Genomic DNA, 23,209 nt, shown 5'->3' with positions numbered 1-23,209 from the left:
TATACACCAGACCAGGTAAGGGTGGCAGATTTCCTTTCCTAAAGGACATAATTGAATCAGATAGATTTTTCCAACAATCAGCAAAGGTTTTATGATCATCATTATCATAGAAATCATAGAATCCCCACACAGTGTGGAAGCAGGTCATTTCACCCATCAAGTCCACACCGACTCTCTGAAGAGCATCCCACCCCAGACCACCGGATCCTTATATCCCTACATTTCCCATGGCTAATCCACCTACCTTGTACATCCCTGAACACTACGGGCAATTTAGCTTGGCCAATCCACCTAACCTGCACATCGTTGGACCATAGGGGGAAACTGGGGCATCCGGAGGAAATCCACACAGACACGGGGACCGTATGCAAACACCACACAGGCAGTCGGCCAAGGCTGGAATAGAATCAGTGCCTCTGGCATTGTGTAGCAACAGTTCTAACCACTTTGCCATTGTGCAGCATAATCTAATAATAATCTGGAAGTAAGAGTTTCAAATTCCACCATCTGCCATGGTGGCATTCAAACCCAAGTCCTCAGTATTTGGGTCTCCCGTTTAAAACACTAGTGACCTAGTGATGACCATGAGGCCATCGCCTATCCACTGTTTTTGTATTGTGATATAAGGTGTGTGATTTTTTACATATTTTATTATTTATTTTTGAGCTTTTTTAAAATTTAAGTAGAAGCATATGGGTTGTGCGTGTGAAGGGGTTTACTGATTAACTTGCAAGTATTGCTGTAGCCATGATCATTTTTTTTGACAAAGACAGCAAGAAAGATAGATTTCCTGGAAAATAATGAGTTTTTGTTTACCTTGGGATGAATTTCATGAGTGAACAATGCACACAGTTGTGAAATACACTCCAATTTAGAAGGTCTGGGATTGATTACTTGGTTTTGATCGGGGGAAATTAGCTGGAGGAGAAAGAGTTTTAATTTAATTTGAGCTTGAGCCGTTCTGCAGGGCTCTTAGCTGAAGCCACATGTGTAAAACAATAGTCTTTGATCATTTGGAATTGTCAGTGCAAGACATTTAGTACAAGTTCCAGATCAGAATAATTTGGTTAAAACCCTGAAGGAATTATTTGACACAGAAAGTTTGAGCTGAGTTATACGAATACTCCAAAAAGAAGCTACCCTATTCTATTGACTAGGAGTTGAAGCTACAGTTAAATTAAACCCTAGTAGAGCAATACAGAAGGGAAATCTTTCCAGTGTGAGTACTATAAAGGGTCGCATTTTGGAATTAATTGGATTGTAGTTTTACTGTGTATTTCAAAATCTTTACATGTTTTATGTAAATAGTTTTGTTTATTCTGTTTTACCTTAATTTGCTTTACATTATAAACTATGTTTTAATGTTAAAACTAAATCTGCAACATTGCGTGCATATATTTCAGTGAGAAAGCACCTTGTTCAAACCAAAAAAAAAATCTATCAAGCTTGATTTCCATCTGGGATCTAATTTGTCCAGTAATAACTTCAGCTGGGATTATAACAATAACCACTCCCTTTAATATCTGGGATGCATCTCATCAGGTCCAGGGGAGTGATCAGCATTCAGCCCCATTGGTTTCTCCCATACTTTTTCCTCAAGTGATTGTTATTGTACTTATTTCTGTCCCTCTATTGCCCTTGACTGTTTAGTACCTTAAGAATACTATTAATGTCTTCTAATATAAAGTCTGAAGCAAAATATTTTTTCAACTTCTTTGCCATTTCCTCATTCCCCATCATTATTTCTCCACACCCACCTCCAACCGCTTTTCCTCAGTCCAGAACAAAACAGTAGCAGGGGAAACAACATCCCCTTACTGGCAATCAAATATTGCCAAGCTTGGACAGCTGTAAACTTCATGGGCACAGAAAGTGGTGTAGATCATCCACTGGTGTTAACACCTTCAGCCATCTCAACTTGTCAAACCACTGGAAATAAATGCTCAGAGCCAAGAGAGTGGGGTTGGCCGTGTGCAATCCATCCTCAATGTAATAAACTCTGTGTATACAAAATCTCCCAGGATATAAATACAGATCCTGTTGGATTCCAAAATGCACTTCTTTCATATTCACTCACAAGCCATATATATTGCAGACAAGACAAAGGAAAAGATACGAAAACTGTTCTTAGCTCTTTCGAAACACAAATTGATCTGGGAAAGAAAAAAATCAACACTTCCTAAACCCAGAGCTTCTCTGTTTGGCAGGGAATGATTACAATACGATATTGCAACACTGAGTTTAAAGCAAAACTCGCCTAACAGGGGAGAGCCAGTTAAAGTTACCTGCAGGCTACATTCTTCTGGTTTGACAAGCCAAAGAGAGACAGGTGAAAGACAGATGTTGGCGTTGCTATCAAGGTGATTGGAAGGTCTAAACACTCTCCCTAGGGTCATAAATAACTTCATGACTCTACGGTTATTTTTTAAGAACATGCATGCAATAATCAGTGCATACGCTCCAACCATGACTAACCAGAGGATAGTGAAGACAAATTCTATGAGAACCTGGACACAACTATTGTAAATGTGCCACAGGACAAGTTCATTATGATGGGGGGTAACCTCACTGCAAAGACAGGAGCTGACTATGGGGGATGATGTTGTGGGGGTCAAAGTGTAGGGAAATACAACAGTAATGCAGACTTCTTTTGAGACTTTGCACTCACTGGATTACATCAGCCAGCAGCATTATCTTTAGGCAGGCAAAGTAAAAAATACAAGGATACCCCCAGGATCTCAACTCTGGCATCAGATTGATTCATCACCCACAGAGCAATATAAAAGATGTCTGATCACCATCTTGATGAGAGGAGGGGAGTCCTTGACAGACCACAGGACACTGTATTCCAAGCTGATATATGCTGTTTCATCAAAAAGACAACCATTAAACATGTACTAACAATCCCCCACCCCAAACCCCATCCGCATAGAGAGCAAGATGTGTGGAAACTGGCATCTGCTAAGAACTGCAAACAACTGAGGCTCAGACTTGGAAATAATGCCAATCTCCAAAGAAAACTCAAGTTGTTGATGGTAAAATGCCACCGGTCAACCTTCAAATCAACAGCAGCTGGAAGCAGCTGTTAGTGTTTTGGGAACACACATAAATGACCAAGATCAGATCAACAAAAATTATGATAACATTAAGGAACTGCTAAGGATGAAAAAGCTGCCAACTTGGGAACCAGATAAATAGTTGTGTCACGAGTGGTCACTCCAGGTGAACAAAAGCAACTTGCAACAACAGCTGCAAAGGTGCACAGACAAACAAACCACAGAACCTCACCTCACTGAAGAAGTGTTTCTATAAAGCTTTGAAAACTAAGATAATGCATGCCCGCCACAGACTGGTAGAAAAACTACCTAGGAAGTGATCAGTGGCACTGCTTCCACCAAACAATCCAAACACTTGGTAAGATTGGTATTTCAAACCCAATTCAATCATGAGCTGCTTTATGGGCTCTGCTAGAAAGACAAGTTTTGATGTTGTTGCAGTCTTTAACGAAAAAAATAACCAGAAATCCTGTATTTAGAGAAGTGCACTGTTAGAAAATTAACAGAATGCCATTTTTTATTGCGAGGGAAACTGAACACAAGAGTAAAGAACTTATGCTTCAGTTATATAAGGCATTGTTAAGACTGCATTTGGAGTACAGTGCTGATTGCCGTACTTATGAAGGGATGTTAATATGTTATAAGCAGTTCAGAAAACATTTACTAGATTAATATCCAGAATGAGTAGACCACCATGAAGAAAGGCTAGACTGTTGTGAACACAATGGGATGAAAGTCCGTTATCTGTGCTGTAGATCTCTACAACTATGAGGCGAGACCCTCGAACCTCTGAAGTTTAGAAAAATCAGAGGTGACTTAATTGAAAAATAAAAGATCCTGAGGGTACTTAATGGAATGGATGCTGGGACGATCTAGAATTAAGGATCATAGTTTAAAAATAAGGAGTCACCCATTAAACAGAGAGATGAGGAAACAATGTTCTCTCAGAGCGTTGTCAGTCTGTGGAATTCCCTTCTTCAAAAAGCAACGGATGCAAAATCTTTAAAATATTTTTAAGGCAGAAGTAGATAGAGTCATGATTACCAAAGGAAAGGAAAGATTATCAGGAGGAAAATGTAGGAATATAGAGTTTAGGTTAAAATCAGATCATATAGATCAGTTTGCGGCACAGGCAGAAAAACGTCGGATGGAGTTTTATCCGGACAAATGTGAGGTGACACAATTTGGAAGGTCAAGTACAGGTGGAAATCACACAGTGAATGGCAGAACCATTGAGTGTTGATTTGCAGAAGAATCTGGGTATGCAGCTCCACAGAACTCCACTAACGTACAGAAGTTAGTGAAAAAGGTTACGGCATGCTGGCCTTCATTGGAAGGGGCATTCAGTATTAGACACATTATGCTGCAATTTCATAGAACTTTAGTTAGGCCACACTTGGAATATTGTGTACCAAGAAAATGTGGATGCTTTGGAGAGCATAAGGAAAAGGTTTACCAGGATGTTGCCTGGTAGGGGGGATTTTACCTGTGAAGAAAGGTTGGAGAGACCGGGTTTGTTCTCACTGGAATGCAGGAGATTGAGGGGGTGACCTGATAGAAATTTAAGATCGTGAATGGCATGGATAGAGTAGAAAGCATGAGGCTACCCCCCCCCCCCCAAAGAGTGGAGGGGTCAAGGTGTGAGGGAGGTGAGAGTTTAAAAGCGACGTGCGAGGCATGTTTTTCACACAAAGGGTAGCGAGTGTCTGGAGTGCACTGCCAGAAGTGGTGGTGGAAGCAGACAGTAGCAGCATTCAAGCAGCACCTGGGCAAATACATGAACAGGAAGGGAACAGAGGGATACTGATCCTGTCAGTGAAGACAGTTTTAATATGGAAGGGCAAAATATGTTGGCGCAGGCTTGGCAGGCCCAAGGACCTGTTCCTGGGCTGCATTGTTCTTTGTTATAGGTCAATCAAGATCTTACTGAACAGCAGAGCAGGCTCAAAAGGATTGAGTGACCTGCTCTCGTTCCTTATTTGTATGCAGTAAAGACACAATATACACGTGATAAAGATACTCATTTAATCACAATTGTTTTAAAGCTGTCTCCATGAGCTGAACCTCTAACAGAAGGTCTTTACCTGGTAACCCCTGTGCATGGTGACATGACTTTGCATCCCCCGCAGACCATGATGAGGAAACACCTGTAGATGTGGGTGCATGAAGATATCAGGCATCACCTAGCACAGAGAGAAAGGGAAAGCCACTGTAAATTCCTTAATGCTTCACAGGTACATAGCTAACACACAAAACAATCAGCTAAAACATTAGGAAGCGTTCCGTTCAAATATGGTATGCAGCTTCGGAATTAACTATTGGAAGGTTATTGGAACTTAGAGAAAGTATACTTCATTAGACTGTTATCAGGTATGAGAAAATAGAAATACAAAAGACCAGAACTAGATTTTCTTCCCTCATTTAAAAAAGACAGATTAAGGCGTGATAATAAAGTAGCAACTCACAAAAATATGTACAAAAGAATTACAAAAAGGAACGGGTGGTTTTTATTGGTTTAAAAATAAAGAACAAAGGGTCAATAGATATAAAATTGATTGTATTTTCAAACTAGAACCAGGAAATCAAAATCAAACATAAATAGCAGTAAAATGCTGGAAATCTTCAGTGGATCTGGCTGGATCTAAGAAAAGGAAAATAGAATTATCAACAGGAAATGGTAACTGTTCTTTCTCCACAGATTTCCATATTTCTTTCTTAAAATTTCTTAATTAAGATTTTGCTTTGCCACAGGAGGACTGGAGGACAACCATCATGGTACTGTTATTCAAGAAGAGAGCAAGGGATAAACCAGAAAACTATGGTCGAGGTCCGACTCACCTCAGTTGTGGGGAAACTATTGAAATCACTTCTGAGGGGCAGAATTAGCCTGCACTTGGAGAGGCAGGGATTAGCCAAGGACAGCCAGCATAGTTTTGTTAAGGGGAGGTCATGTCTGATCAACTTGATTGAAAATTCAAAGAGTTAATAAGGTGTGTAGTTAAGGCAATGGTTTTTATGTTACCTATTTGGGTCTTCAGCAAAGCTTTTGGTAAGGTTCCACATGGAATATTGACAGGATATCTAACAGCCCTCAGGGTCCAAGGAAATTTGGTTAATTGGATCCAGAATTAGCTGAGTGACAGGAAGAAGAGGGCGATGGTCAAAAGATGTGTTTGTGACAGCAAGCCTGTGTCCAATGGGGTCCTGCAAGGATCAGCGTTGGGGCGCTTGTTGCTCGTGACGTAGATAAACAATTTATGTTTGAATGTAGGAGGGACGATCAGTAAACTTGCAGAAGCTCAAGGTACAAGTGCCACTCCAGGACTTGGAAGGCCAAGGAAAGTATAATCACAATGCAGCCAAACAGGTTGAGCATCACATCCAACAAATGGAAGAGACATCTAGTCACTCAAGTCATTCACAAGGATGCAAATGGGATCAGAAGATTCACTTAGCTTTAGCTAGATGGAAGAATTACCCAGCTCGAGCTAGAGGGTAGAACCAGTCAGCTTGGAGGATTAAAAGTTATCCAGTTGGAAAGAAAAAGAAAGGAAGCAAGGCTGAGAAAAGCTTTTGACTGATTCCTCAAAAATGAGATGTCCATTTAAGGAAAAGGGTAAAGTATAAATCTAGAGGGAGATTGTGTGTCGTTGAAAAGTTACTTGCAGGATCTTTCCACAGTTTAAAGCACAAGTTGTCTATGTACTGCTGATGCAATATTACTTTTCACAGAATCCCTACAGTGTGGAAACAGGTCATTTGGCCTAACAAGTCCAAAGAGCAACCCACCCAGACCCTATTACTCTACATTTACCCCTGACTAATACAACTAGCCTACATATTCCTGAACACTATGGGCAATCTAGCATGGCCAATTCACCTAACCTGCACATCTTTGGGTTGAGAGGGGAAACCAGAGCGCCCAGAAGAAACCCATGCAGACATAGGGAGAATTGGAAACTCCGAACATACAATGCTGTAATCGAACCCGGGTCCCTGGCGCTGTGAGGCAGCCATGCTAACCACTGAGCCACCATGCCACCTTTTGCTTTTATACTTTGTTTTATTACAATAAAAGTCGGAAAACATCTTCAATACTTTTGAAATCTTGTTTGTGATCTTTTCAGTTGGTCACTGGAATTTCAAATATATTAAGTTAACAAACTTGAGGATTATAACAGTTAACAAATGCAAGGACCACTGTTCGTTTATGAGATACAATATATTACACACTTAAACTCCACTTTGAAACTTGTATTACTCGATCTTTATAAAGTTAAAAATCACACAACACCAGGTTACAGTCCAACAGGTTTAACTGGAAGCACACTAGCTTTCGGAGCGACGCTCGATCTTTATAAAGTTAAAAATCACACAACACCAGGTTACAGTCCAACAGGTTTAACTGGAAGCACACTAGCTTTCGGAGCGACGCTCCTTCATCAGGTGATAGTGGAGGGCTTAATCCTAACACAGAATTTATAGCAAAAATTTACAGTGTGATGTAACTGAAATTATACATTGAAAAATTGATTGTCTGTTAAACCTTTCATCTGTTAGAATACAGTGATAGTTTCACTTCCGAAAGCTAGTGGAAGAAGCATCACTCCGAAAGCGAGTGCTTCCAATTAAACCTGTTGGACTATAACCTGGTGTTGTGCGATTTTTAACTTTGTACACCCCAGTCCAACACCGGCATCTCCAAATCGATCTTTATAGCAAGCAAACTTTATCCTGAATAGTTCCATCATTTTTGATTACCTAGACCTGCAAAAGCTACCAGTATAAAACCATCAATGGAAATTCTGTTGAATTGGTCTGTTCAAAGTTCAACTGATTTTCATTTAAGATGGACAGTTGAAAATATCTGATGAACAAAATTCACATAGAATTTTAAATTTTCCACACGTTATACATTCTGGCCCTTACCTTTAAACTGACACCTCAATCAAACGGACAGTGACACTGAAAAGTTTATTCTCCAGCTACTTATTCAGTTTATTCAGGAAAGGAACATCTTTTTCATCCACCCAAGCTGACTGAGGGAAGCACTATTATCTGGAAGCACACACTTCTCCATTCCTCACAGTCCTTTCAAAGTACTTTAAAATGTGAAATGTACGGCTCTTCCAGCCCCTAACAGTGTATCTGTGGACCAAGGAACAGCATCGGGGAGATTTGCTAGCTATAAAGTGACAATACATAATCTAACCTAATTTAATCATCCATTCAAATATTCTGCTGATAGGTGCACAGGATGGGATGCTCCCTAGCTTTCCAATTGCTTCAAGTGAGTTGTGTTTCTTGCAAGATGCATCTGAACTGCTTATGCAATGTTTAGAATTGTTAGCAGCTTTCCCCAGAGAAAGAAACAAAATTAACTGGTGGGATTGTCAACATAACTTAGCAAGTATACTCTAACATCGAACTGGACTTCTCAAAGCTGATTGCTAGGTTAGTTGATATTATTAGCTCTATTGACTCCAATTATTATACATGAAGTGACATAATTACATATTAATCTGCAGTTGTCGGTTTACGTAGACTTGTCAAAAGAACAGTCTCAGAAATGAAACGGTTATAAAATAAAATTCCACGCCTATTGGTTTCTTCCTGAAACTTATCAATGCAAGAAATGTCTAAACCGACATTTGAAGAATTTGTAAGATAAGTAGAAATGTGGGATCAATGCTGAAGTTAGAGAAACATTTGGATTACTGAATAATTCAGAAATAGCATTCCTGCAAATCTAAAATAAAATTAGAACAGTGTGCAGTATTGAAAGTCAGAGAAGCAGCACTTCTAACAGCCATGATATGGCACACATGAGGAGGATATGGTCAGATGAAAATGTACAAAATTGCAGGAATCGAACATCTGCAGATGGAATACATTATAGAATAAATAGAAGGGTGTCAAAGTAATAAATGAGAAAGTCTAGAGCTAAAAAAAGTGCTTAATTAAATAAAATGCTTCTACTGTAACAAGATTGGACATATCAAAGCCAATTGCTAGCAGTAAAATGAGACCAATTGCAATTTTAGGAACACCAAAGGAATCTTCATTAAAGGGGCATCAGGAAAGGAAATAGATATTAAAATTAGCGCAAGTACAAAGAGAAAATGTGGCATTAAACTATAAAGAAAATGGAGAGATGACTCCAGAAATGCATGAAATGTTCTCTTTCAATACTTAAAGAGAGAATCACTGGAGGTTCTGAACATTTCATCTTAAATGGAGATTTGAGAATTCTTTATGTTTCAACTCAAGAAAATAAACCAATAATGGACAGACTCTGCAGCAAGACAGTAACTGATGCTGGCTGATGAGACGATTTGTCCAGAGGGATTTATGAAGGACAAAGTATTAATTGAGGGTATACATACAGTTTACAAACCAATTCCGTATACAGATATATGGAGAGATAATATGGAGGCACTCAGGTTAGGTACCACAATACTTTTCCTTCAAATAAACTACTGAAGTCACCTACAAATGCTAATAAGCACTCAAAAAAACCGATGTGTGTTAATAGTTCAGAAAAACATCTTTGGATGTTCAGGATGCTGACTTTTTGGATGTGTTAACTCCAGAAATATATCCTTGCAGATTCAATCCAGAGAAATTAACTCAAGTGAGGGAAGAGATGGACAATAACAATGTCCAATGATGGTTCTGAAACAAGTTGTGTCACAGAACTTTTGCTCTGATTATCACGTAGTCAATGTGGTAACAAAAGCAAACCCGTATCCAACTCAAAGATTGGAGGAGAACATTTAAAGAATTGGACATGTACAATTCATCATCAAAATTGATTTCCTAAAAGAATTTTGCCCAGTTCTGCCGAATGATAGAGCCAGTGAAATATCGGGTTTATAATAACAAAAGAACTTTATCAATTTAAAATCATGCCACTTAGAATAAAAGATGAATGCAATGTTCCAATAATCCAGTGAAGTCAACTGTATCATTCACATCAATGACTTGGCTGTATTTAGCCTAAGCTGGGAAGAACATTTATGTTAATTGACTACAAAAATATTGCTTCCAGATTTGTCTAAAAGTGACTTGTTTGGACCACACTGTAAGATAACGCCATGTAGCACCTAGTGAAGTAAAAGGAAGAGTTATTTTGGATTTTCCCATGTCTCGGATGAAATGTGAAATTGTGTGATGTGTTTGGCACGAGTGGACTCATCTTTGGTTTGTTCCAAACTTCAGCTTTGTGTGTTTCTCAAATTTGTTTAACTGAAGTAAAAAATTTGAATAGATACAAAAATGTCACGAGTCCAACAAAATGAAAACTGTGCTGTTAACTACACGCACTTTGGCAGCACTAAATTACAAGAAGCCATTTAAACTGGCTGTCAACTCTCGTGACATTGGTGTGGGTGTTGTTTGACTACAAGTTGGCAAAATTGGCAAATGACCTGTCAGCTATTTTTTTGAAAAGAAAACTAAATACATGTCTACAGAAGTATTCAATGATAGAGAAAGAGACATTGAGAATTGTATTGAATCAATTTGAAACCTATGTCATGAACAATGTGGGAGAAACTTTCCTTTAGATGAATCACAACCCTTTGATTTGTTTTGGGAAATGTCAGGAAACAACTTGCAGTCCCTTTGGTGAAATTTAATAGGAACACAAGAACAGGAATATGCCATTCAGATCTTCAAGCCTGTTCTGCTATTCAATGATATCATGGCTAATCTGTGGCCTAACTCCATATGCCTACCTTTGACCCATTTCCGTTAATACCTTTGCTTAACAAAAAAAAAAGCATCTACCTCAGATTTGAAATTTACAACTGATCTCACATCCATTGCCATTTGTGGAAGAGAGTTCCAAAACATGGACCATCTTTTGTGTTTAGAAGTGCTTCCTAACATCTTTCCCAATTCTCAAACTCTGCCTCCTAGTTCTAGGATCTCCAAGCAGTACAAGCAGTTCATTTTTTCATCAATTCTGTCTTTGCCAGTTAATCTGCCAACCATACAATTTAAAGATCTTTCATACATCTGGGCAACGTTCTAGCTGATTCTTTAAATGGAACACATATTCATGAAGTTGCACACCAAGATAGAAATGGCCGTAATAAAATGATGGTTTTCATGAAATCTAGTGAATGTTTATGTCAAGATTATTATTACTGTTAGTGTAATAACATAAATAATTGTATAAAAGATTTTTTGTGATGGGAAACGAGAGTCTCTCTTAAGGATCCATTTTCATTCTTGGAAGTGTAGGTATAAGTGTGATTCAAGATGCATAATTTGTACACAAGAATAAAACATGCTAATATAATTTGAGTTATGATTTTAAAAAAAAAAGAGTGGAATATGGGGTTGGCTACTTTTCAGAAGGGTTTAAAACAAAAACTAGATTGGATAGTCCTACCAGGATAGTGACCTACTCCAGTATGTGCCAGACAGCAGGGATCCCTTGGAGGGTTAAATGGAAGACTGCTTAATATGTGCTAGATCTATGACATTAGAGGCCATGAGTTTGCTTTTGGATCAAGATAAGGAGGGATCAATATTAGATTTATAAACAAAGATTTTAAGTCAGTTCAGAGGCAAAAATAGTTGATTTCCTAGAAAAGAATAGAATAGTTCAGGAAAAGCACAGTTACTGGAATGGAAAAGTTTAATTTATGTAACACTTAAGAGTCTTTTCGTTAGAAATCTGCAGATTGCACAGAGCTAAGAAAATCTGAGCTCTCACTTTCTTAATACAGATGATTTCACACTTCTCAACAAAGAACTGAGGAGAACCAGTTGTATCAAACTTAAATATTGATATAGAGGGGTAAATTCACTAGATTTGAATTCTCTGTAAACTCTGGAAATAAGTCAAAATGGTGTTTTGCTGATTGTTTTAAGACTTACATTTCTTTTAACCAATTTATATCTTGATAATTTGATGTTTTATGGCTCATGTATCATAAACCTCTCCTGTTGTTAAAGAGATTCTGTGGACTCGCGATTATGTTTCAGTGAAAGACCATGTGAACTAAAAATAAAGCAGTATAATCCATCAAGCCAGATTCCATTCGGAGATCTGACTTATTCGGTAATACCATCAGCTGGGATTATAACATATAGCTTAATTAGATCAAATTATTTGCTCATTTTCAGGCAAAATGCTGATATGGGTTGGCTGTGCCAAAGGGATCATTTTTATTCCACCGTTTGTATTTTGTACATTTGTTTATCCAATTAGATAGACAGCTAATGCTACTGCCTCTCTGAACATGGAATCTTCGTAGCCTTTGTATCAAGCTCTCCATCACACTCACCATATGCACTGGGGTGGACAGGTTATAGTCAAGATTAGAGAGTGGTGCTGGAAAAGCACAGCACATCAGGGAGCATCCAAGGAGCAGGAAAATCGACGTTTCGGGCCGGAGCCCTTCATCAGGAATGATTATGTGATTATGTTGTGATTATGTTTCTGAAAAGCTCAAATTTAAGTAGGAATAAACGTGCAAACAGAGTTCAGTTCCTGCGGGCAAGTTTCCCTCACAGAAAACATGTTGAAAGACTGCACTGTACATGTGTAACATTGTGTATTCCGAGATGAAATAACTTTCAAAGTAACTTCTGAGAGGAAATGACTTTACAACATTAAGTTGAAATGGGATACAATCATAATTCCTAGGTTCATAGGTGAAATAGCTTGAAAGTGAAATAAAGTGTAAAAATATCAATAGCTATTATGGATTATGAAGAGATTTTAATTCACCAGGGTCCACCTAGTGACAGGCATTGGCCAATGCAGGCTGAACGACTTACACTGGCCAAGACCTATCAGTAGGTAGAGTCCAAGGCTTCACTGTGCAAGTTCAGAAAGACAGCCAGGAGAAAGTGGGCACAGGGGATTTTAAAGGTAATAGAGTGGGTGAGGAAGCAGCAAGGAGGGATAGGGAGGGGACAAGAACTAGAAGGCAGCCAGGGAGACCGAGTGCCGAAGATGGGAAACATTGCAAGAGGCAGAGGATACAGGAGGTCTATCGCAAACAATATTGAACTGAAACTCAATGTTAAATTAAAATACTGTTGCTACTTCATTTCATTAAAGATACTGAACTTTAACTGAGTCAATTTTATGCAGGACCTTAAATGTTGGATTTCTTGATGACTATTCATACTGATGGTCCCCTTCCCCAAAAACTATAAAGACTCAGTTGAAACAGAATTTGGAAGCAGAAATTGCTGGAAAAGCTCAGCAGGTTTGGTAGCATTTGTGAAGAGTAATCAAAGTTAATGTTTCAGGTCCAGTGACCCTTCCTCAGAACTTGGTAGGATTTTATATTTATTTCCTTAAATGTTCTTATTAACAGAAAAAACTCCCAAGTCTGTTCACCATAAACAGGAAAACTTCTCACTGGGAATATCTCTGTAAATCATATTTGCAATCTCTAGAGTGTCTCTAAATCTTTCTTTTAATATTCCAAAAGTACACGTCAACTACTGTAAGTGAAGTCCATCTCAGAATCAAAAGAACTTGGATATTTTTATCTTTAAATATTAAACCCTATTGCTTGATTTGTTTTTGTTATGCTCAGATTGACCTGCATTGCAAGTTCAGGCAGCAAAGAAAAGAAAGACACTAGTGGTGGGAACACGGTGGAAGTGGCAGTATTATAAAGAGAGACCAGTCACAACTCTGGCCTATTCTTGCTCCTTTCAGCCCTTTACCACTCAATCATGGCTCACTTGGTTGTGACCTCAACTCCACTTTCTTCGTAGCCCTGAATCCCTGGACTCCGGCCCATAAAAAGTCTGAATTTATTCAAGTCGGAGTGAGATGACAACCCAGCCTTCAATGCTTTCCAAGGGAGAGAATGCCACAGATTAACAATCCTGAGATTGCAACCACATAAATATAGGTAGTAAAGCAAGTGGTGAGAATGACACAGAGTCTCATGATGCCTGAAGTGAGTGGACATAAACTTGGCAGATGAAATATAATGTGGGAAGATAGGTGGTTATTCACGTTGACAGGAAGAATAGGGGAGCTGAATATTCAAGACAAAACTGCATAAAGCTGAAGCACAGGGGATTTGGAAGTTCTCATTCATAAACCACAAAAATAGTATACAAGTTCAGCAGGGAATAAACAGAAGCCTTTGGAGTACAAAAACAGGGAAGCCTTGCAAGACTATACAAGTCATTAACTCAACTATACCTAGAATATTGTGTCAAAAATCACAGTGGGCTAAGTGCAACAGGTTTATTTGAAATCACAGGCTTAGGGAGCCCTGCTTCTTCTTCAGGTAGCTAGTGAAAGAGAATACATCAGACACAGATTTTATAAGTAAAAGACCAAAGGGTCATACAACTGACATGCATGTATTGGAGAAACCTAAATGGCTATAAGTCTTTAATCATTTAGAATGGAGATGCAGGTTTTGAGTGATGAATGTGTAAATCCCAGAATTTCTTTCAAGTCGCTGCCCTAAGATAACTTGAGGTCTCATCAGTACAGAGGAATCGCGATTATCCGCACGAGATGGGCGGGCACTATTTCTTTCAGCTAATTGATTATTCGGATAATCGATTTTACCATAAACAGGGGAAGTTATACTGGTCTGACGGTGTGCTCAACCGGAGAATTTGTTTAAATCTATAATTTTAATGGTCTGCCATTTAAACAAACTAATCCTTGCATTCTATAAGTTACAGGTTAAAATGAGAAGGATTTAACAGCACATAAATACTGCTTATCAAATCACAGCATTAAACAAGGCCCCAAACAGCTTCTGCGATCACAAGAGCATTTGTCAATTTCCAGGAACTCAGTCCCACGATAGAAAGACAGAATGTAAATGCCTCGCACGTGCATTTACATTCATGGCCATTTTTTAAAAATGAATGGCCCAGTAAAGTAACTGGAATACTGTAAAACACTAACTTTTGCAAAGGGCTGTGCAACAACCCTTAACTTATAAAAAAAATCTAATCACTGATGCTTGAGCTGCTTGTGTTTGTTTTTGCCAGTGCTTTCACGTTCTTCAGCACAGGTAAACCGAATACACTTGCCTTTAAATCTTTAAATCTTCTTCAGATAATCCAATATTTGAATAATTCGATATTTGGAAAAGTTGAGGTACCTCTGTATAAAGGTGACATCTCAGGTCAGACAACGTTTTAGGTGTGAAGCCTTGTTTCGAGCCTGTGTCTCAATCTGGAGTCAGACTGGTTTTATTTCCAAAGTAGGAATATACAAAATGCTACATTGAGTGACTGTCCAGAGATTACGTGCTTTTCCAACAAAATAGAATGTATCAGCAAATACAAATGCACCCCTCGGGCAGTGGGGGAAGAGGGTGGGGGAGAGGGGAGATCGAATGGGGAGGTCACCTGTAGTATGACATGAACCCAAGATCCTGGTTGAGGCCATCCTCATGGGTACCGAATTTGGCTATCACCCTCTGCTTGGCAACTCTGCATTGCTGTGTATCCTGAGGTCAGCCTTGGAGAACGGTCATCCGAAGATCTGAGAGGCTGAATGTCCTTGAAAGCTAAAGCGTCTCCTCACTGGGAAAGGGCATCCCTGAATGGCGGTTGTTGCGCAGTGTCCATTCGTCATTCGGTGTAGTGCCTGCATGGTTTCACTCATGTACCATGCCTCAGGGGATCTTTGCCTGCCATGTAGGAGATAAACAATGTTGGCCAAATCACATATCTACCATGCATGTGGTGGATGGAGTCCCCGTGTGTAATGGTAATTTCCATGTTGACACAATGACACAGGTTGCAGTGGTTGCCGTGACATGGTTGTATGGTATTGCGGTCGATGCTGTCCTGAAGACTGAATAGTTCACTACGAATAATGGCCTGTTTGAAGGCAAGTAGTAGAGGCGTAGGGACGATCTTGGCGAGGTGCTCATCTTCATTGATAAAGTGTTGTAGGCTGCAAACAACATGTAGTAGTCTCTCCACTCCCAGGAAGTACTAGACAAGGAATGATATCCTATCAGTTGTATCAGCGTCTGTCTCCTAAAGAGCTCATTACAGTTTTTCACCGTGGCACTTCAGAACTGGCAACTGATGCCCTGAACATCGTATCCTGTCCTTGAAGGTGCCCTTCAAAGTCTTCTGGTGTCCGTCACGTTCCTCCTCATCTGAACAGACCTTGTGTATGCGTAGGACTTGTCTGTCGGGGATGGCTGTTTTAATGTGTTTCGGGTGGAAACTAGAGAAGAGCAGCATCGTGAGGTTATCTGCGACCTTGAGGTACTGAAGTGTCCGTCCCTGATGGAGATGCACGTGTCAAAGAATGACACTGGTTCCAAAGAGGAGTCCATGGCAAGTCTGGTAGTGGGATGAAACTTGCTGATATCACTATGTAGTTGTTTCCGGGATTCCTCATCATGAGTTCAAAGTAAGAAAAATGTCGTCAATGTATCTGGTGTAAAGCATTGGTCGGAGGTCCTCTGCAGTAAAGAACTCTTCTTTGAATTTGTACATGAAAATATTGGCAAATTTGATCCCCATGGCTGTTGTGTGTGTCTGATGAAGAACTGGTTGTCAAAGGTGAAGACATTGTGGTCGTGGACGAGTTATAGGATGGTGACTGGAAACTGGCCTTGCACCTAAAATACATCGTCTGACCCAAGATGTCATGTTTATTCGGATTAAAACCTCAAGCTATCGCGGGGCAGTGACTTCAAAGAAATTCTGGGATTTACACATTAAATCGGTCAAAACCCGCATCTCCACGCTTACTGATTAAAGACTTAACAGCCACCTGGGTTTGTTCAATACAGTCGCATCAGTTATATGACCCTTTGACCTTTTAGTTATAAATTCTGTGCCAAACTTATCTCACTCACCAGCTAACTGAAGAAGCGAGACTCTGAAAGCTTGTGGTTTCAAATGAACCGGTTGGACTATAACTGACATTGTGTGATCTGATTTTGTCCATCCCAATCCAACACCAGCACCTCCACATTGTGGAATATTGTGAACAGTTTTCATCTCTTACCCAAGGAAGCATATATTGGCAGAGAGTTCAGAGAAGTTTCACTAAGTTGATTCTGGCTTTGCAGTGATTTTCTTATGATGAAAGGCTAAGTATGGTGTGCCTACACTCAATGGAGTTTAGAAGAATGTGAGGAGACCTAATTGAATCATACTACATTCTCAGGGAGCTTGATGGTGTAGAGAATGAGGGGTTGTTTCCCCTTGTGGGAAGGTTTAGGATATAATCCTAGAGTAAGGAGTCACCCATGTAAGACAGAGATGAGGGGAAATGTCTTCTCTAAAGGGGCAATGAATCTATGGAATTCTTTACCACAGAGAGCTCTTGAGGCTGGGTGGTTAAGTATATACAAGGTTGAGATGACAGATTTTAAAATCAGTAATGGATACAAGCGGTATAGTTCGAGGCATAGACACTGTTTTCTGTGGCCAGGATCGAGAGTCCCAAAGGCTACGTTGCCTGCCTGGTGCTCAAGTTTGGGATATCTCATCTTTGGCTGCAGTGGAAAGTGGAGTGGGAGGGTAAAGATCTAGTGTTCATGGTCCACGTAGCTACCAACAATATAGCTAAAACTAGGGCAAAAGTTCTGCTAAAGGAGTATGAACAACAAGGAGCTAAATTAAAAAGCAGAATGAAAAAAAGATAATAATTACTACCTGAGCCACAAGTTAATTGGCACAGAGTCAATATATTAAGAAGGCAAATGCTTGTCTGAAAGATTGGTGTGGGAGAAATGAGTTTGAATTCATGGGTCATTGGCACATGAAGGGGAAGAAAGGGCCTGTTCTGATGGGCCGGTCTTCATCTGAACCGCGCTGGGACCAAAGTCTCGCGAATTGCATAACTAGGGCTGCAGAAGAGTTTTAAACTACATGGGGGTGGAGGGTTACATTACAGGAGAAATTAGAAAGCTCAAAATAAAGGAGGAAGAAAGAGTGCAGAACACAGGAGCGGTTATCAAAGTGCACACACTCAAATAGGACTGTGTTTGGAAAGGGTTAGCAGACAAAGCATGCTGGGCAAACGAATGACAATGAGAAGAAGGATACCGTTAATACAGGACTGAAGATATTTGATCTGAATGCACACTGTTTAGGGAATAAGGTAAATGAGCTTGGGACGCAGATCAAAATTGGCACGTATGATGTGGTGGGCATCATGGAGAAGAGGCTGCAAGGGGGATCAGGATTGGGAGCTGAATATTCAAGGATATACATCCTACCGAAAAAAATAGGCAGGTGGGAAAAGGGGTGGGTTGCCTTATTAGCAAGGAATGAAATGACGTCAATAGCAAGAAACAAAGCAGGGTTAGATGGTGTAGAATCTGTGTGGGTAGAGTTGAGGAACTGCAAAGGTGAAAAAACATAGTTGGAGTTATGTAAAGGCCTCCAAACAGAAGCCAGGAGCTGGGTGCAAAATACACCAGGAGATAGAAAAGATGCGTAGGAAAGGCAAAGTTATAGTGGGATTTCAATATGCAGGTGGAAGGGGAAAATCAGGTTGGTAATAGATTGCAAGAAAAGGAGTTTGTGGAGTGTCAACGAGATGGCTTTTTGGAGCAGTTTGCAGTGGAGCCCCCTCGGGAACAGGCAATACTGGATTTAATGTTATGCAATGAGGCAGACTTGATAAGGGAGCTTAAGGTGAAGGAACTTTTTGGGGGTAGTGATCATAATATGATTGAATTTACTCTGCAATTTGACAGAGAGAAGATAGAATCAAAGTTAACGGTATGATAGCTGAATAAAGGCAACTACAGAGGTATGAGAGAGGAGCTGAGTAGAATAAACTGGGAGAGGATGCAGCAGAAAAGACAATGGAACAGAAATGGCAGGAGTTTCTGGGAGTAAATCAGGAGACACTGCAGAGATTCATCCCGAGGAAAAGTTAGCATGGTACAGGGAGAATGAGGCAACCATGGCTGACTAGGGAAATCAGGGATAGCATAAAAGCAAAAGAGAAAGCATATAATGTGGTGAAAGACAGTGGGAAACCAGAGGATTGGGAAGCTCACAAATAGCAACCAAAAAAGGTAAGGAGGGAGAAGATTAAATATGGGGGTAAGATGGCCAGTAATATAAAGGAAGACTGCAAGAGTTTCTTTCGATATATAAAGGGCAAAAAAGAGACAAAAGTGGACATTGAACTGCTAGAAAATGATGCTGGAGATATAGTAGAGGGGAAAGAAGGAAACAGCTGAGGAACTGAATAATTACTTTTCGTCAGTCTTCACAGTGGAGGATACAAGTAATATCCCAAACATTCAAGAGAGTGAGGGGGAAGAGCTGAGTATGGTGTCCATCACCAAGGAGACAGTGTTAGAAGAACTGAATGGCCTGAAGGTGCATAAATCACCTGGACCAGATAGACTACACCCCAGAGTTCTAAGGGAGATGGCTGAAGAGATAGTGGAGGCTTTAGTGGTGATCTTTTGGGAGTCGCAAGAGTCAGGGAGAATCCCAGAGGACTGGGAAAATCGCTAACGTAACACACCCATTTAACAGGGAGTAAAGCGAATGACGAAAAATTACAAATCGATTCATCTAACATCGGTCAGGGGTAAGATCCTGGAACCCATTGTGAAGGATGAGATTTCTGAATACTTGGAAGTGTATGGTAAAAGAGCACAAAGTCAGCATGGTTTCATCAAGGGGAGGTCATGCCTGACTAATCTGCTAGAATTCTTTGAGAAAGTAACGAGCAAGTTAGACTAAGGAGAGCCAACAGATGTTATCAATCTGGATTTCAAGGCAGCCTTTGACAAGGTGCCACACAGAAGGCAATTGAGTAAGAGAAGAGCCCATTGTGTTACAGGTAAGGTGGATAGAAGCTTGGCTGTCTGGCAGAAAGCAGAGTGGGGATAAAAGGGTCCTTCTCAGGATGGCAGCTGGGGACAAGTAGCATTCCGCAAGACTCAGTGTTGGACCACAACTTTTCACTATATATTAACAATCTAGGTGAAGGAACCTAGGCCAGATGATACAAAGATAGGTAGAGGGACAGGTCGCATTGAGGTAGTGGGGAGGCTGCAGAAGGATTTAGACAGGTTAGGAGAGTGGGCACAGAAGTGACAGATGGAGTACAATGTGGCAAAGTGTGAGGTCAAACGCCTTGGTAGGAAGAATGGAGGCATGGACTATTTTCTAACTGGGGAGAAAATTCAGAAGTCTGATTTGCAAAGAGACTTGGAGTTCTAATCCAGGATTCTCTCAAGGTAAACTTGCAGGTTGAGTCAGAAGTTAGGAAGGCAAATGCAACGATGGTGTTTATTTTGAGTGGACTTGAATATAAAGTAGGGATGTACTTCTGAGGTTCTGTAAGAATCTGATCCAACCATATTTAGAGTACTGTGCACAGTTTTGCACCCCATATCTCAGGAAGGATGTACTGACCCTGGAGCATGTTCAGAGGAGGTTCACAAGAACGGTCTCAGGAATGAAATACTTAACATACGAGGAATGTTTGAGGTCTCTGCATCTATACTCAATGGAGTTTAGAAGGATAAGGGGATCTTATTCAAACTTATAGAAAACTGAATGGCCTGCACAGACTGAATGTTGGGAAGATGGTTCCATTGCTAGGAGAGACTAGGACTTGAGGGCACAGTAAAGGGAAGACCTTTTAGAACAGAGATAAGGAGAAACTTCTTCAGCCAGTAGGTGGTGAATCTCTGGAATTCACAGCCACAGAAGGCTGTGGCAGCCCAGATCATCGAGTAATGTTTATGACTGAGGTAAATAGGTTCTGATTGTCAAGGGAATCAAGGGTTACAGGGAGAAAGCGGGAGAATGGGGTTTAAAAACTTATCAGCCGTGATTGAATGGCGGAGCAGGCTCGATGGGCTGAATGGCCCAACTTCTGCTCCAATATCTTATGGTCTTACAGTCTTATGGTATGGGGAACAGTGGAGTTCAGGATTCTCAGATCATCCATGATCTCAATGAATTGCAAGGCAGACTCGCTGGACTGAGTGGCCTACAGTTTATGCTCGAAGAGAAAAAAATCATATCCTTCAGTCAGACTTGGAAGGGAGATGTCTTTCTTAAATTGTGTTCCCTGTTCTGGTCTCCTCCACCAGGGAAAAAAAAACCCTTCTGTATCGACTCTATACAGTCCCGTCAGGATTAGAACGTTCACAGAAAATAACAGCTGTAGTAGCTCATTCTACTTTTAACTCTCACTCAACTCCAGTTACATCTTCATAGAAGTCCTGTAGATTCCATGTGCCAGTTACAATAGAAACAGCAGAATGCATCAGATTAATACGTGGCTGGAGAAAGGGGCTTCCGACTCCTGGAACATTAAGACTGGTAAATCTCGTACAAACTGTATAGGTCACATCTGCACCTATATCCTAGGATGAGTATCTGCTAGGGTTAGGACGGGTTCAAACTAGAGAGCCAAGGTAGTGGGAACCTGAGCAGGGTGACAAAGGAAAGAGAAACAAGAATGGTAATTAAAAATTACAGTTAAATGCAAAAACAGTAGACAGGGTAATCTAGGTGAGAGGAAAATGGGACCACAGTGCAGAGAAATATTAGGATGATTAAAAATTGCTAAAAGACAAGCCTATAAAATCTTTGTATCCGAATGGACAAAGCATTCAGAATAAGACAGACCATCTGACCTTACATATGGAGATAAATGGGTATGATCTAGTCGTCATTACGGTGACATAGTTACAAGGAGATCAGAACAGGGAACTTAACATTCATGAATAATTGACCTTTCAGAAAGACAGTAGGGATGGAAAAGGTGGTGGAATACCACTGTTAATAAGAGATGAAATGAAGACAGTTGTGAGTAATGATCTAGGCTCAGATGATGTAAAGTTAATTTGGGTAGAGGGAAGAGAGAGAAGACACTGGTAAAGGTAGCGTACAGACTCCCAAACACCAATCACACTGTGGGAAAGGGTATAAGTCAACTAATAATTGCAGCATGTAAAATAATACATGCAATAATCATGGGTGACTTTCATCTTCATGTTGATTGGTTAATCAAACTGGAAACAGCAACTATGACAAAAAATTCATACAGGAATTAAGGGCTACGGGGAGAATACGGGTAAGTGGAGTTGAAATGCCCGTCAGCCATGATTAAATGGCGGAGTGGACTCGATGGGCCGAATGGCCTTACTTCCGCTCCTATGTCTTATGGTCTTATAGATAGCTCTCCTTAAAAAATGTGTCATGGAGGCAGCTGGGAACCAGGCTATGTTGGATCTGGTAATGCGTAATAAGGCAGGTTTAATAAATGACCTCAGAGTAAAAGATCCCCTAAGAGCTCATGATTCTAACTTGTTAGAATTTAACGTTCAGTTTGAGAGTGAGAAACCTGGATCAGAAACAAACAACACCAAACAGGGTTCAGAGCCATTATTCGAGGCTGTTCCTTCGGTCACTTGAAAGTATTTGCTTGTTCTCTACTTAAGTACTGCTGTACTACAAAGTTGCTTCTCTTTGACCGCAGTGACAATGGAAATCCTGTCACAATTCCCTGCTTGGGATTTTTCTTGTTAGAAAGTTAGCCTGACTCCTGATGAACATATGCATCTTTCAATGAATAGATCCAAGTCATACCGAAAATTTTCCAAAACAAAATTTCTGAAAACTGAACCTGCATAAAATTTTAAAAAGAAACAGCAAACAGAATAAAGAGGAGCTGGTAAAATTAGTAGTAGATATGGATAATTTAATTAGATCAAATTATTTTAAAAGCATAATTTAAATTAAGAAATATAAAGATGCATTCTCTCCAACTTACCACAGGAATGGAGGGTGTCGCCATGGAAATCAGATGCAGTCTGGGTGGCACCAACTGGTATCGGTGTAGGTGGACATGTCCAGAATGGTATTGGGGGAAGTTGGATGTCACCCTTTCTTCCCTGTGAAGTCATGAAAATTTTTAAAAATTACATCAAAAGGTCCAGTTCTCATCATAGGACTGTTTTTGGGAGAATTCAGTGCTCAAATGAGTTTCCACAGAAATTACCAACTGCCATCCAGCCAGCATCGAGTCTTTGACAATTCCTCACTCAAACAAACATTCATCAGTGAGATGAATATCCCCTGGCTCGAGGGGGCAAGGTCAAAATTCAGAAAGGGTGATAGTCTCATCTGAGGGAGGATTGGAACATGCAGCATTGGGGCAGGTGTGG

General features: G+C 40.1%; 1 protein-coding gene across 5 annotated transcripts in view; it reads right to left on the bottom strand.

Moving 5' to 3' along the window:
• Positions 1-23,209, bottom strand: part of LOC122565162 (E3 ubiquitin-protein ligase arkadia-A-like) — an 86,802-nt gene that overhangs the window by 20,655 nt on the left and 42,938 nt on the right. For all 5 annotated transcript variants that reach the window (XM_043720863.1, XM_043720862.1, XM_043720859.1 and 2 more), the window contains 2 exons: positions 22,816-22,936; positions 5,141-5,239 (listed from right to left, as the gene is read on the bottom strand). In XM_043720863.1, the coding sequence (XP_043576798.1) occupies positions 5,141-5,239; positions 22,816-22,936 (220 nt within the window). The remainder of the gene's footprint in view (positions 1-5,140; positions 5,240-22,815; positions 22,937-23,209) is intronic.

This window comes from Chiloscyllium plagiosum, chromosome 31 (assembly GCF_004010195.1).
Source record: "Chiloscyllium plagiosum isolate BGI_BamShark_2017 chromosome 31, ASM401019v2, whole genome shotgun sequence".
In the NCBI taxonomy this organism is placed as follows: Eukaryota; Metazoa; Chordata; class Chondrichthyes; order Orectolobiformes; family Hemiscylliidae; genus Chiloscyllium; species Chiloscyllium plagiosum.
This window is presented reverse-complemented; position numbering and strand designations above follow the sequence as displayed.